This window comes from Heterodontus francisci, chromosome 2, assembly GCF_036365525.1.
Source record: "Heterodontus francisci isolate sHetFra1 chromosome 2, sHetFra1.hap1, whole genome shotgun sequence".
Taxonomy (NCBI): domain Eukaryota; kingdom Metazoa; phylum Chordata; class Chondrichthyes; order Heterodontiformes; family Heterodontidae; genus Heterodontus; species Heterodontus francisci.
The window spans coordinates 194,004,908-194,021,178 of NC_090372.1; the positions used below are offsets into that span (position 1 = coordinate 194,004,908).

The 16,271-nt window shown below is 42.4% G+C and overlaps 1 protein-coding gene across 6 annotated transcripts in view; it reads left to right on the forward strand.

Moving 5' to 3' along the window:
• The window catches only part of ncapg2 (non-SMC condensin II complex, subunit G2), a 159,137-nt gene that overhangs the window by 84,711 nt on the left and 58,155 nt on the right, over window positions 1-16,271 (forward strand). For all 6 annotated transcript variants that reach the window (XR_010969404.1, XM_068015001.1, XM_068014998.1 and 3 more), the window contains exons 15-20: window positions 538-644; window positions 2,122-2,295; window positions 2,494-2,564; window positions 5,043-5,193; window positions 7,357-7,530; window positions 9,516-9,632. Coding sequence is in view for 5 of the 6 variants with exons in the window: in XM_068015001.1 (XP_067871102.1) it covers window positions 538-644; window positions 2,122-2,295; window positions 2,494-2,564; window positions 5,043-5,193; window positions 7,357-7,530; window positions 9,516-9,632 (794 nt within the window). In the remaining variant the exon portion in view is untranslated. The remainder of the gene's footprint in view (window positions 1-537; window positions 645-2,121; window positions 2,296-2,493; window positions 2,565-5,042; window positions 5,194-7,356; window positions 7,531-9,515; window positions 9,633-16,271) is intronic.

The following is a 16,271-nucleotide window of genomic DNA, read 5'->3' on the forward strand; positions in this document are numbered from 1 at the left end:
TTAGCAGTAGGCAGGAAAAAAGACAGAGGCGCAAGGGAAGAGCCAACTGTGTAACAGCCCCGACAATCTCATTTTCCTGCAGCACCTGTGGAAGAGCCTGTCACTCTAGAATTGGCCTTTATAGCCACTCCAGGCGCTGCTCCACACACCACTGACCACCTCCAGGCGCTTACCCATTGTCTCCCAAGATAAGGAGGCCAAAGAAAAAAAAATTTTGCTTTCTGTAAAAGTGCAAAAAATGAATGAGAATTTGCTTGTTATTTCCTGGTTTGCTGCCTGTGATTGGCTGCTTAGCCTGCTGAATGACATCACTGTCGCTGGACACCAGAGATCCCCTATAATTGGCAGCAGAATGAATATTTTGGAAAGGTGAAGTTCACGCTACAGAGGTCACTAGATCTTTGTGTGCAGCTTTCTTTGAGGTTATAGGCAAGTACAATCATTCACCATTGACAGCAAAATGTGGGCTAACACTGTGTAACTGGTGCTAGATATTGTTCCTTGCTGCATAACTGTATTTTCTTTTGTCATTAATAGCTAAATTGATGCTTGTGATTCGCCGATGCTTAAATGCTTGTATTCAGAGGGCAGTGCAAAATGAAGACAATGGTGGTGATAATGAATATCAAATGGAAAATAGCAGCGTAAGTGCAATATATCCTTGCCCTTTTAAACTTGTGTACAATTTTTAAAAGATAGCATTGTTTTCTATATTCACTTTTATGTTTTCCATGACTAATTGGAGGTGGATTATCTTTCTTCACACTAGGCTTTGGTATTGCATATTAAAATAACATTGAAATTACACCCATGATTTTCTCCCTTTAATAGCAAATGTTTGGGGAAGAAGAAGGAAAATTAATTACTTTTTTGCAGCTCCTAATTTGAAATTTGTTTTTGCCTGAAAGACATCCAAATGAAAACAACCTCATGTAATCATTGGAGTAAACTTGGCATTAACCGATGTCTGAAAGGTGAAACAGCAAAACAAAATTCTTCGATCTGCATTTGTATTACTGAAAGAAAGCATCTTAAGCACCTTAAGCTAATAGTTTGTTTGAAATCAAAGCTCATGCAAAAGAAAAGGTTTGCGTCTCATTTTGAATTAGTCTGTTTTCTCCAGTTACCCACAATGAGAATTGACTAATAGGTTTGAGAAACCTGCTCTCCAATTTTTTTAAATTTGTTCTGGGTTGTGGGTGTCGCTGATGAGGCCAACATTTATTGCCTATCCCTAATTGCCCTTGAGAACCTGATGGTGAGCTGCCTACTGAACCGCTGCAGTTCATGTGGTGTAGGTACGCCCACAATGCTGTAGGAAGGGAGGTCCAGGAATTTGATCCATCGACAGTGAAGGAACGGTGATGGTTCCAAGGCAGGATGGTGTGAGACCTTGAGGGGATCTTGCAGGAAGTGGTGTTCCCATGTGTCTGCTGTCCTTTCTAGACTTTCTCCTTCTCTAAATATGATAAATTTGCTTACAATTTATTCCTGGTGACTTGGCTACTATCAGTAACTGGGGTTGCTACTGCCGCTGCTGTCCTACCGGTTTTAAAAAAATTGTACTGGAACACCTTAACCAGTGTGCTTCATAATTTGTACCTACATTACCTACGTAGTGTATTATAACTGCAGCCTAAAACTTTTAGATCACCATAGTTAAACAGCGTTTCTTTTTTCATTTCAAAGAATAAATATTTTTAGATGTTAAATATTAAGGATGAGTTTAAACAGTTGGTCTTTGTTTAAAACTAAAGACACAGGTGTTTTAATATATAATGTACTTCAGTGCAAGCTTAAAACAAATCATGTTTTGTATATTTATGTGATGTTTATAGAGTTGTGATTTTATCAGTGACTTGTCCTAGATATAAAGAACAGTCTGTTTCATATCTTAATTTGTTTATTATAAGCTGATGTTAATGCTACCACCCGTATTCTCCTGACGTTATCTACCAAATATGGTTTGCTGTTTTCCTAATTTTTGTGGGGACAACCAGCAGCTTTGGCACTGGATGTTTTACAAAAGCAGCATTGTTATTAAGATGATGAAGAAATTTGGAGGGAGGAACTTGGATATACTTAATTGAAAGCTTGAAAACCAATTGTTCTTCCCCACAGGTACTGGATAGTGTGTTGTCTGTAAGTGATGGTGCCACAATGGCCAGCTTACTGGAAATTACTGTTATTTTATGGAAGAGCATCCACAAGGCGCTGAATGAAAATGAAGAAGCTAAAAACTACACAATTGCCAAATTTGCAACTGTGCTGCCTGAATATTTTAAAACCTTTACGGTAAAAGTTTTTAATTCACAGTATTTAAAATAGTTTTAAACTTGTGCTGAGAATGAACTCCAATTTTTGGTTTTAGCTGTTGTCTACATGTGATGGCTTTTAGAGTGGGGACAATTTTAACAGGGAAAAATATCTACACTTAAATTTTATACCATTCAGAGGACCAATTGTATGTAACTGTGCTTTGTATTTCTATAGGATGACCGGTGTACTGTTCCCTTAGTAATTTTGGCTTCCTTCATGCCTGCAACAGCTGTTCCCACTTTCAGGTACATTTATGTTTTGTGTAAAATTGGATCGTTGCAGCAAAATAGCTTCTGTGTTTACTGATTAACATTCCCATTATTGACCAGGAAATTGTATGTACCATGAAACTGAGAATTTTTTTTAAAAAAGTTATTGTAAAACTTTGTGAGCCAGTAGAGGAGGGATGGAAACAGAGTTGTGGTTTTTTTGTAATTTGCACCTTATGAATGGTAACTGATTGAAGTAAATTGTTAGTGATGGAAGCAAATTGAGCCACATTTTTGTATATTAAGTCACAAAACAATTCCGGTAACGGGAGTCCTGGTGATGGGCCGGAAGGCAGGGAGAGGCCCTGCCTGGGCCCTCTAGACCCCTAGTGCTATTTAGTAACAGGCAACCAATTAACTGCCCGCCGTCGGGGATGCCGTCCTTTTAAGGATCAAGCTCCCACCGCTAGAGCTGCTGACCAATCGGAAGACCAGAGCTTTGAAGTAGCGGCAGCACTACCAGGAATGTTGGCCACTGCCGGTGCTGCAGGAGGCCCTGCAGAGAAGAGCGGTGAAGACCCTGGGACAGGTGTGTGGGGTCGGGATTGCCAGGGCCATTCACACATGTGACAGCGTGAGAGGGAGGGGGCCTTTCACTGGGGGCGGCCATTGCCGTCGGGATGGGGTGGACCTCCGGGTCCCTGGATTTCCCCCAAAGGAGAGACCCTGCCATCCCCATTAGAAGGCCACCAGGCTTAACCTGGTGGCATCTCCTCGTGACGGCAGACCCTTCCATTTTCCATTAAATTGTGATGGAGGTAGGAAGAGGCCATCCTCTGCCTTCCCTGCCCTGGACTAAATCAGAAGGTGTCAGGTAGGCAACGGGCACTCCACCTCCCACCTTCCCATGCAATTTTATGGGATCCCCCAGCCTCTGTTCCTGTCTCTAGGTGACCCATAAAATTTATCCTGTGAACGGTTAAGGCTTCTGTTGAAAGCAATACTTGTACAGGTGATATTCATCCAATGATCAAATACATGCCGCAATATACTCCAAAGATTGTGTTAAAGAATTAAACATATTTTCAGACATTTAAAGTAGTTTAGGTAATTACTTTATTTAATGTGTTTAAAATGTTACAAGGCTTTGATAGGATCAATACAGAGAAACTATTTGTTTTGGGGAAAGCAGGAATGAGGACACATATATAATGTTGCATTGAGATCTAGGCCATTTAGGACGGAAATCAGGAAGCGCTTTTTCTTGCAAAGGTAGTAGAATTCTGGAATAAAACAAGAAATGCTGGAACTACTCAGCAGGTCTGGCAGCATCTGTGGAAAGAGAAGCAGAGTTAACGTTTCGGGTCAGTGACCCTTCTTCGGAACTAGCAAATATTAGAAATGTCAACGGTTATAAGCAAGTGAGGCGGGGGTGGGGCAACTCTGGAATTTTGCGCCCACCAAAAAAAGTTTATAGATGCTGGAATAATTGGAGCTTTCATGTCTGAGTTTTTTTTTTAGGTAAGGGTATCATGAGATATGGAGCTAATGCAGGTGAATTGAGTTAAGATACAGCTTAGCCATGGTCTAATTGAATGGCGGAGCAGGCTCAAGGGGCTGAGTGTCCTGTTCCTATGTTCCTATTTGGCTCAGGATGTTTTGAATCCTTTAATCCAAGATTATTGATGAATAATTTAAAGACTCAAGTTTTAATTATTGTAAGTAATGGGGCGCAAAACACATGCACTGTTTTTTCCCTTTATTGTCTTTTTGGTGACCCTCTGCTGGTTTCTAAAACATATCCAATCCTCAGACTTACTACTATTATTTGCAACATTGTAAGCTTTTTCTTATCCTTAACCTCCTTAGTAAACCACGATGGATCTTTCTCGCTGGGTTTTTGATTTTCAGTGGAATGCATTTTTGTTGAACATTTTGAATTGTTTCTTTTAATGTTTCCCCCTATTTATTTACTGCCATAAATTTTAGTCTATTTACTCAATCAACCTTAGCCAGTTTGTGATTGGAGTTGGTATGAATGGCCTGTTGCTGTGCTGTGGATTCTATAATTCAATGCATTGCCCCCAACCCGAGCACAAATATATTTTTAAAAGTCACCATCCATATATAAGCATACGCTTCCTATAAACTGAGACTTGATGTGTTGCAAAGTATTTGGGATATTGGGCTTGCCAAATGAGCAATGAACTTTTTTACCATTTAACATTTCAGCATTTATGGAATTATGAACCAAAAGTTGATCCTTTCACTATCAACAGTGTTGGAACTGTTAAAACCCATATTTTGTGGAAACATTTTACTATTGCTTAGTTTGTGGATACATGATGCTTGAAATTAATGTATGATTACATAAAGATGGAAACTCTTCAATATTCAGCCTTTGATTTTAGCTAATTTAAAGATTTGACTTTTTCAAGAAAAAAAGGAAAAGAAATTGCATTTTACTGTTTTATCCTTTTGGCTTTCTGATCGTTGTTTTATCATATCTTGCAGTTGTGGGGTCCTCTCAAAGCTGAGAAATTTGGATGAAGGAGCTGATGAAAATAAGTATTCCTCATTGATAGATTGCCTGTGTCAGTGGGGGAAAGTTGGACATGTGCTCGAGCTGATCACTGATTGGCTGTCAGAGGGACTTCCCCAGAAGGTTAGAGATTCATTTATGATTTTAATTGTGTTAGAAACGGTTTTATTTTTGTACTAAAATATTAGAATTCGGTGGGTTTTAAAAAAACTGGGGGGGAAAATGGATTTTCAGTGGACTTGTACACCTGCTCATAGCTGGAATTTTTGGATGTTGACTTTGTAAAGAAGAGGAGGAAAAGCAAGCAGTTTCAAGGAAGCAGCAAGGGGTTCTGATCTCCTAAGAACAACACTATGAGTGACAGGGGAAGACTCTCTGTCTGGTCATGTGATCAGCTCAGGAAGACTTTTTGCTTTCACTTTGGATTTTTAAAAATCTGTGAGTTGAACAAAGAGCATGCATTTGAAACTTAGACCTTACCTGCCTGGAGACTAGAGAAAAAGACCTCTCTCTGTAAAGAAGACTTGTATCTTTTGAAAAGAAATCCTGCATTTGAAAAGTGGCAGATTTCTATTGCCTCCTGTGTCTTGAGAAATCCTGGAACCTGAAGAAAGCTTCTACTACTGTGTTTATGCTGTGATTCCTGAGCAGACCTGTTGCTACACCCCGGCTGAAAGACCTATGTGACGTCTGCTGTAGTCGAATTGCCTTGAATGTCTACCCATCAAAGACTGTTCATCAATCTTGCCTGGTGAGACTTAGAGTGACATCCAACTATTCGACTCTGGACCACTTCACCCAACCGAAGATGTCCGACCAGAACATCACAAACTGATTTATTTTTATTATTCCTTCTATTCCTAAGAAAATACATTTTCCTGGTTAACCAGTTTTTTTTAAATGTATGTGTGTGTGCAGGAGGACTAAGGAACTTTTCATATTTTATATAGATTTATCTCATTAGTAGTTAAGACTTCTTATTTCTTTTCTACTAAATAGTTAATGTTGTTGTTTAAAGAAACCTGATTTGGTGTGCTTTATGCTGGGGGAGAGATAGAGTGTCTAGTTTGGCTAGGTGGGGAAATTTATTGATATGCTGTGATCTGTGGAGTAGCAGGACTGAATTAACTGCGATTCTCCAGCCTTGGTTGTCACAATTGCTTCATGCAGTAGAAGAAATTTAGTTGCAGGTTGTTTCTCTTAACGTGAGAAATCATGAAATTGTAACTGTGATCTTGTGTAATTCGATCTTTAAGAGAATTTTGGAAAATGCAGAATAATCTGATAATTTTACTGGATAGTTAATGCAACTAAATGTCAGTTCAAATGAGTCTGTGAATGCAACCTGAATCTGGAGACAGGCTTGATAGGCAGAGCAGTTTCTGCATTGCAACAACACTAAACTTGTAGTGCAAACATACCACCCAAGTTTTGGAATCAAATAATCAACACTTAAGACATTATCTAGCCTCTGCTTGTTTCTCCTGATCATCTGCTGCTAGTTTAATTTGTGCTGCATTGAAGGTTGTAAAGAACTAGGCGTTCGTTTCAGAATGAGACCTGATGAATATTAAATGTGGTGGGATGATCACCTGCCCACATGGCAGTAAAATGTCGTGATTTTGCTAAAGGGACAGCAATCCAGTTGATATTCTACCCCTCTTCTATCCCCATTGCACTCCATGTTCAAATCTGGAGACTAAACTTTCAAAGAATGAAGACCATACCTAAAACGCTGGGGTGAAAACCTGTTAGCGTTGCATTGCTGTTCATGTAAAGCGCATGCGCAGAGGCCGACCAGGTGCGTTGCCCGAAGATGCACACGTCACGTGATGATGTCATCGGCGCATGCGCTAACCAGTCCTGGCAAGTCGGAATGCAGCGCACGCGCAGAGAGCAGGAGACCATCTGCGCATGTGCGCACCTTGGCGCAGCTGGATGATGTCTGTTGCCGGCTGCGTTGTCAGGAATCACTTTGTACCTAAAATTGGGAATCTAACATACTTAAAAGGAACTAGGAACGCTTGCATTGACTGATGTAGCAAGCATTAGATACAAAAAGGTTCTTTTTTTTTCCCCCAATGGCAGGTAGAGTTTCATTGTAATTAGTGGTATAAATAATATCACATCTTTTTAACTTTTAAGAAGTGACAAGTGAGCTCCACTACCATCTATAGCATGCAAAAGTTACAAAATTATGATCATCTTAAAATTGAAATGAATGAATTGAGAGATCATTCAGAAGAACTTGGTGCAAACGTATCTTTTCTGTCCATTTTCTTTTAGAACGAAAAGGTCCCACAGCGTAGAGTACAAATCCAGGAAATGGTACCACCCAAATTAGAGCTGGCATTACATTTTTTAGAATACATACTGACTAATATCATGAGTCGGGAATGCTTTTTAAATTCGCCACAGAAAAAGCTGAACCAGCTCCTAAAGGCCTTAGGAGCAATCAAGGTAATGTAAAAAGTGTTTTTGTTGGTTGTTCAATACCGAACTATTTGGTATGCTATGTAGGAATACTACAGGAGCAGTAATATTTATCTATCTCTGGTCATATAATTTATAGTACATCTGATCTTTTTGTCAAATGGACATACTCCACTGATGTATCTCTGCAGCATTTGTCATCAGCTGCATATATAGATTGGCATAGTTGGTCTATTTGTAGAGGAATATGAGTTTTTTTTTATAACACATTATGGACCATTAGACTTACTGGGACTTTTGAAAAGTAGCTTTATAATCCTCGAACAAATAAAAATAAAAGAACTGTTCTTGCCCAAACTCCAACATTAAAGGTTAGTCACCCATTGAGCAAAGGCACAATAACACTTGTGTTCGTATAGCACCTTTAACATACATGAAAAGTCCCAAGGCACATCACAAAGGTGAAGCAGACAAAAATAGACACCGATAAAGAAAAAGTTATTGGGGTCGTGGTGGTTACCAAATGTTTGGTCGAAGAGAAGGGTTTTATGGAGGGCCTTAAAGGTGGTTGTGGTTGCAGGGGAGTTTAGGGAATGAATTCCATTACGTTGATGCCGGATAGCCGTGGGCGCAACTGCTAATGATGTGAAGGGAGCGGGGTTGCACAAAAGGCGAGAATCAGAGGAATTCAAGTTTTTTGGGCGGGCTGGGAGGTGTTGTAGAACTGGTGGAGGTGACCGAGTTCGGGAAGGGGGTGAAGCCATGAAAGGTTTTCTATAAAGGAATGTGATTTTAAATTGGAGGTGTTGGAGGACCGGAAACCACAGCAGATTTGCAACGACTGGGATGATAGTTGAGCAGGATGGTATGGAATAGAATAAGTGTGGCAGAGTTTTGGATGAATTTAAAGTTTACGGAGTGAGGAGGATGGGAGGCAGGCCAGGAGAGCATTGAAATAGTTGAGTGTGCAGGTAATAAAAGCATGATCAAGGGTTTCAGTAACAGATGGGCTGAGGTAGGAGTAGGAGTGTTATGGGTCAAAAGCTCAGCTTGGGGTTGAATAGGATGGCAAGATTGTGAACAGTCTAGTTCAGTCTGAGGCGGTGGTCAGGGAAAGGTATGGAATCAATGGCAAGGGTATGGAGTTTGTGGTGGTGACTGAAGATGATGGTTTCAGATTTCTCAATTTTACACTTTAGGAGCCTTTGGCTCATCCACAACGAGATATTGGACAAGTGGCCTGACCATACAGTTAGTTGGAGAGGTTGAGAGAGATGATGGATAGGTAAAGCTAGGTTTTGTTAGTATATATGTGGATCTGACCCCATGTTTGCTGCATGTAGATGGGTAAGAGAGAAGGCCAAGGACCATTGGGGAACTTTAAACGTAATGGCGCTGGAGCAGGAAGAGAAGCCATTGCTGGAGGTATTCTGGCTACGATCAGATAGTTAAGAGTAATCCCACTGAATGGGATAATAAAGGAAAGGCGTTGGAGGAGGATGGTGTGGTTGAAGGTGTCAAAGTCTGCAGAGAGGATGAGGAGGGATAATACACCATGGTCACAGTCATGAACGATGTCATTTATAACTTTTATTATGACTCTTTCAGTGTTGTGACGGGGCAGAAACTTGATTGGTAAAATTTAAATACACTTGCAGGAAAGATGCTTAGAACATTAGCTAGCATGGGGCCAGAAACTGAATGGAGTCTACAAATGCACCATAGGACATGTATGCAGAACTTCTTAGTTGCTGACCTCCATGCAATCCAGAGCAAAGCACAGTAGGTTTTCCAGCTGTGCTTGGCTGATAATGATCTGAGAAATATAGATGCTGTATCCTATTGCACTTGTTTTTAAATGTTGATCTGCAACATTTCAACTTGCAAATTTGTTTAATAAAACTAGGGTTAATTATAATTAATTCCTTTTAGTTCTTGATTGTATCCTATAAGTAGGAACCACTTATTTGTTTAACTCTTGAGTATAGTCCTTGAGTTGATTTGTCTTCTAGGAGCTCCTAACATCCTTCCTGAGCACTTCAGAAATGGTGCTTCATAATATAGGTGTGAATACAGCTCTGAAGGCCTTCAGCCTACATTGTCGACTGACAATTCATTTTCAGAATAAGGTATGTAAACTACATTATTTAAAATGAAAATTAATTTAGAAGTAAATTATTTGCAATAAATTCTGAAAGAAATGCACTTTTCTTGTAAATGTTCTGAGTGTGGCCTCATCAATGAGTTGCATAGACATATCTATTTAGACAGAGGAGGCGGTGACATAATGATAATGTCACTGGACTAGTAATCCAGTGCCTAGGCTAATGCTCTGGGAACATGGGTTCGAATCCCATTACAGCAGATGGTGAAATTTGAATTCAATTAATAAATGTGGAATTAAAAAGCTAGTCTAATGATGACCATGAAACCATTGTCGATTGTTGTAAAAACCCATCTGGTTTACTAATGTCCATCCTTACCTACATGTGACTCCAGCAATGTGATTGACTCTTGAAATGCCCTAGCAATCCACTTAGTTCAAGGGCAATTAGGGATAGGCAATAAATGCTGCCCTAGCCAGAGATGCCCACTTGCCACAAATGAATAAAAAAAATGTTTAATCCTTGATTTGAGTTGTATTCTAGAAGCAAGTCTCAACCTGAGGTTTCTAGATAGTAGTATTCTTTGATTACAAGAGCGGGTCAGAGACTGGGGTCTGGATGTTGTTCTCCTCACGTCGGGTTCCATGGTTGTGGGGGGCAGGAAGATTGGAGCAGCAGCGGCCCGCCATGGAACCCAACATCGGGGTTGCTGGGCCCGATCTTCCCGGTGGTGGGGAAGCTACTTGGTGGACCCTCCACCGCTCTGCGATGGGACCCGACTTTACATATTTAAATTAGCTGTTTGTATTAATTAAAATCTAATCCACAGCGATCTTGCCTGCAGTTCTGGATCTTCAGTGTGATGGACGGGACTCATGCCTTCACTTTCCCATCCAGGGAAAGCTGGGGCCACCGCGGTGGGGAGGGGGGAGCTCTGAATCTGTAGTGTAGTGGGGGGCTGAACTCAGCATTTTTAGTGGAGTGGTGGGGTGGGGGAAAGGGGTGCACTTTGTATAGTTGTGAGGAGAAAGGGTCAACTCTGCATTGCTAGTGTAGGTGGGGGGAGGCGACAGGGTAAATATATATTTTTGGTGTAATTGGGGGGAGAATGGGGGCAACAGTGCAGTTTCTTCACAGGGCTGGCAGCCCTTTAAAAATGGCATCAGCGCCTGTGCAAAAACAGTGCCGTTCATGGCATCACTGAGGCTGCCCCTGCCACATGATTGGGGGGGTGGGGGGGTGCCTTGCACATGTTAATAAGCTGCCTGGCCTCAAGAAAGTGGCGGCGCACCGCCCATGCATGCTGACTGCCATTTTGTACACCCGTCGCAACTCCCAGTGGCGGGACTGCAAAATCCAGCCCTTGGATTTCTGTGGCAAGTAACCCATCTGACTCCTCAAAGCCTGTCCATCATCTACAAGGCTCAAATCAGGAGTGTGATGGAATGCTCTCCACTTGCCTGGATGAGTGCGGCTCCAACAGCATTCAAGAAGCTTGACACCATCCAGGACAAAGCAGCTCGCTTGATCGGCACCCCATCCATCACTTTAAACATTCACTCCCTCCACCACCGAAGCCCAGTGGCAGCAGCATGTACAAGATGCACTGCAGCAACTCACCACCCCTCATCTGATAGCACCCTCCAAACCCGCAACCTCTTCCACCCTGGGGAGGGTTTAAACTAAATTTTCAGGGGCCTGGGAACCTGTGAGGGAGCTCAGATTGGAGCAAAGCAAAACTGGTAACTTGTTAGGGCTGTGGGAACTAGGAGCAAGTATCAGAGAGGAATACCAAGGAGCACAAAATACTGGGGGCGTTAGGGATTAGGGAATAGTAACTTAAGTGGGATCAGAGTAAGGGAGAAAGGAATAAAGTCTGAATCGGGGTTAATGTTCATGTATGTGAATGCATGGAGTGTGGTTAATAAGACTGGTGAGCTACAGGCTCAGATTGGAAATCATGTGGAAATATGATGTGGCCATTACAGAGACCTGGCTCAAAGAAGGGCAGGACTGAGTGTTAAATATTCCTGGATACAAGATGTTCAAGAAAGATAGAAAAAGGAAAAAAAGGGGGAGGGGTGGCGGTATTGACTAAGGAGAACATTGTAGTGCTGGAGAAAAAGGATGACCCAGAGGGGTCGAGGATAGAATCAATTTGGCTAGAGTTTAGGAACAAAAAAGGTGCAGTTGCATTACTCGGTGTTGTCTCCAAGCCACCAGCTAGTGGGAAGGACGTGGGGAACACATTTGTAAGAAAATTACAGAGAGGTGCAAAAACTATAGGGTAGTTATAATGGGGGACTTCAATTATCCATACATAGACTGGGATAATGGTAGTGTAAAGGGCAGTGAGGGGCAAGAGTTCCTCGAGTGCGTTCAACAAAATTTTCAACAACAGTATATTGCTAGTCCAACGAGAAAGGAGGCAGTACTAGATCTGGTTCTTGGAAATGAGGTGGGCCAAGTGGATCAAGTATCCTTAGGACAGCATTTAGGGGATAGTGATCATTGTATCATAAGAGTTAGGCTGACTATAGAAAAGGACAAAGAGCAATCCAGGGTAAGAATAATTAACTGGGGAAAGCCAACTGAAGCGGGATAAGAATGGAGCTGGGGTGAATAAATTGGAGTCAAAAACTGGCAGGAAAACCAGTGAACAATGGGCTACCTTCAAAGAAGAGATCATTTGGGCACAGTCAAGGTATGTTCGCTCGAAGGGGAAAAGTAGGGCAAACCAATCCAGAGCTTCCTGCATGACAAAAGAGGTAGAGACGAAGATTAAGAAGAGGTGTGCTTATGACAGATGCCAGGTAGAAAATACTATTGAGAACCAGGCTGAATATAGAAAGTCCAGACGGGAAGTGAAAAAGCAAATAAGAGAAGCAAAGAGAGAGCATGAAAAGAGACTGGCAGCTAGCATTAAGGGAAATCCCAAATTTTTGTATAGGCATATAAATAGTAAAAGGGTGATGAAAGGAGGAGTGGGCAGATTAGGGACCAGATAGGAGATTTACACATGGAGGCAGAGGGCATAGCTGAGGTATTAAATGAATACTTTGCATCTGTCTTTGCCAAGTCAGATGCTCGAGGGGTTTAAAATTGATAGAGGAAGTATTAGATACGCTGTCTGTACTTAAAGTGGATAAAGCAACAGGAACAGATGAGATGCAGCCAAGGATACTGAGGGAAGTGAGGATGGAAATTGCAGAGGCACAGGCCATAATTTTTCAGTCTTCCTTAGACGCTAGGATGGTGCCAGAGGACTGGAGAATTGCAAACATTACACCCTTGTTCAAGAAAGGGTGTGAAGATAAGCCCAGCAACTACAGGCCAGTCAGTGTAACTTCAGTGGTGGGAAAACTTTTAGAAAAAATTATTCGGGACAAAATCAATAGTCACATGAACAATGCGAGTTAATTAAGGAAAGCCAGCATGGATTTTTTTTTTATACTAACCCTGCAGTAATCCCATATTCCCTACCACCTACTAGGGGCAATTTACAATGGCCAATTTACCTACCAACCTGCAAGTCTTTGGCTGTGGGAGGAAACTGGCGAAAACCCACGCAGTCACAGGGAGAACTTGCAAACTCCACACAGGCAGTACCCAGAATCGAACCCGGGTCCCTGGAGCTGTGAGGCTGCGGTGCTAACCACTGTGCCGCCCTACTGCGCCACTGTGCCGCCCTCTTAAGAGCAAATCATATTTAACTAGCTTGTTGGAGTTTTTGGGGAGGTAACAGAGAGGGTTGATGAGGGCAGTGCTGTTGATGTATACATGGACTTTTAAAAGGCATTTGATACAATGCCACACAACAGACTTGTGAGCAAACTTGTAGCTCAAGGAATAAAAGGGACTGTAGCAACATGGATATGAAATTGGCTGAGTGACAGGAAACAAAGAGTAGTGGTTAATGGATGTTTTGCAGACTGGAGGAAGGTTTGTAGTAGAGTTCCTCAGGGATCAGTGTTGGGACCTTTGCTTTTCCCGATATATATTAATGACCTAGACCTTGGTGTACAGGGCACAATTTCAAAGTTTGCAGATGATACGAAACTTTGAAGCATTGTGAACTGTGAGGAGGATAGTGTCGAACTTCAAAGGGACATAGACAAATTGGTGGAATGGGCAGACAGGTGGCAGATGAAGTTCAATGCAGCAAAATGTGAAGTGATTCATTTTGGTAGGAAGAACATCGAAAGACAATACAGAATAAAGGGCACAATTCTAAAGTGGGGTGCAGGAGCAGAGGGACCTGGGTGTGTATGTGCATAAGTCATTGAAGGTGGCAGGACAAGTTGAGAGAGCAGTTAATAAAGCATACAGTGTCTTGGGCTTTATTAATAGGGGCATAGAGTACAGAGCAAGGTTATGTTGAACTTGTATAAGATACTAGTTTGGCCTCAGCTGGAGTATTGCGTCCAGTTCTGGGCACTGCATTTTAGGAAAGGCATGAGGGCATTGTAGAGAGTACAGAAAAGATTCACGAGAATGATTCCAGGGATGAGGAATTTCAGTTATGAAGATAGTTTGGAGAAGTTAGGACTGTTTTCCTTGGAGAAGAGAAGGCTGAGAGGTGATTTGATAGAGGTATTCAAAATCATGAGGGGTCTGAAAAGAGTAGATAGACAGAAACTGTTCCCACTTGTGAAAGGATCGGGAATGAGAGGGCACAGATTTAAAGTATTTGGTAAGAGAAGCAAAAGTTATATGAGGAAAATCTTTTTCACTCAGCAAATGGTCAGGGTCTAGAATGCACTGCCTGAGAGCGTGGTGGAGGCAGGTTCAATTGAAGCATTCAAATGGGGATTAGACAGTTATGTGAAAAGGAAGAATGTGCAGGGTTAATGGGGAGAAGGCAAGGGAATGGAACTGAGGGAATTGCTATTTTGGAGAGCCAGTGCAGACATGATGGGCCGAATGACCACCTTCTGTACTGTAACGATTCTGCGATTCTAGAAGGACAAGGGCAGCAGACACATGGGAACCCCACCATCACACACCATCCTGACTCGGAAATATATTGCTGTTCCTTCACTGCAGCCTCAAAAATCCTGGAACTCCCTTCCTAACAGCGCTGTGGGTGGACCCGCACCAGATGGACTAAAGACCTGCTCAGGTCAGGAAAAATAAACCCGACCCGAACCTGACAGAACCACATCGGACCAGAGCCCGTCCTGGCCCCGGTCCTTCCATTTTTTCCCGTGCCTGACCCAACCACCGGAATGTTCACTTTGCCTACCTTCCGATTTCGAATCCGTTTTTCACTTTTTCAGTTTGTGCAGATAAGCAACAAAAACTATAATTGGACTTGAAAGGTTGTTTAAAAAGATCAAGATTGGAGCCATGAAGTCAGTGATTGGTCACGAGTTAAACAGAAACCCATGGAGTTTGTGCCACACTGTATTGCTTAAAATAAACACAACAATTGCCCGAAGGCTCAGAAATTATCATTATACATTACCTAGACTCCTGCTTTACAGGTTGAAATACTTGCTGCAGGTTTATCCAGTGAGCAGCTGAGATGCGGAGACCAGGAAGGACCTGAGTGATTAATAATTACAAAATATACATTATTTATATTTTTTTTAAAAAAAAGATCATTGTCAGTACGCTAGTCTATACATGTACAGTACAGTACAAAGAGTTTTTAAAAAATTTATTCATGGGATGTGGGCGACGCTGGCCAGGCCAGCATTTATTGCTCATCCCCAATTGCCCTTGAGAAGGTGGTGGTGAGCTGCCTTCCTGAACCGCTGCAGTCCATTTGGGGTAGGTATACCCACAGCGCTGTTGGGAAGGGAGTTCCAGGATTTTGACCCAGCGACAGTGAAGGAATGGCGATATAGATCCAAGTCAGGATGGTGTGTGACTTGGAGGGGAACTTGCAGGTGGTGGTGTTCCCATGCATTTTCTGCCCTTGTCCTTCTAGTTGGTAAGAGGTCACGGGTTTGGAAGGTGCTGTCTAAGAAGCCTTGGTGCATTGCTGCAGTGCATCTTGTAGATGGTACACACTGCTGTCACTGTGCGTCGGTGGTGGAGGGAGTGAATGTTTGTAGATGGGATACCAATCAAGCAGGCTGCTTTGTCCTGGATGGTGTCGAGCTTCTTGAGTGTTGTTGGAGCTGCACCAATCCAGGCAAGTGGAGAGTATTCCATCACACTCCTGACTTGTGCCTTGCAGATGGTGGACAGGCTTTGGGGAGTCAGGAGGTGAGTTACTCACTGCAGGATTCCTAGCCTCTGACCTGCTCTTGGAGCCACAGTATTTATATGGCTACTCCAGTTCAGTTTCTGGTCAATGGTAGCCTCTAGGATGTTGATAGTGGGGGATTCAGCGATGGTAATGCCGTTGAATGTCAAGGGGAGATGGTTAGATGCTCTCTTGTTGGAGATGGTCATTGCCTGGCACTTGTGTGGCGCAAATGTTACTTGCCACTTATCAGCCCAAGCCTGGATGGGGAGGTCTTGCTGCATTTCTACATGGACTGCTTCAGTATCTGAGGAGTCTGAGTTTGCTGTTACTGCTGGAGGTAAGGCTGAGCCCAAGTAGAAGTTAATCTTATCCTTTGGGTGGAGGTTTATGCTCTTCCCCCCCCACAGCAGATTTGGAGGTGAGGAGAGCATAAAATCAGGTGGGATAATGGGGAGGGGGAGAGG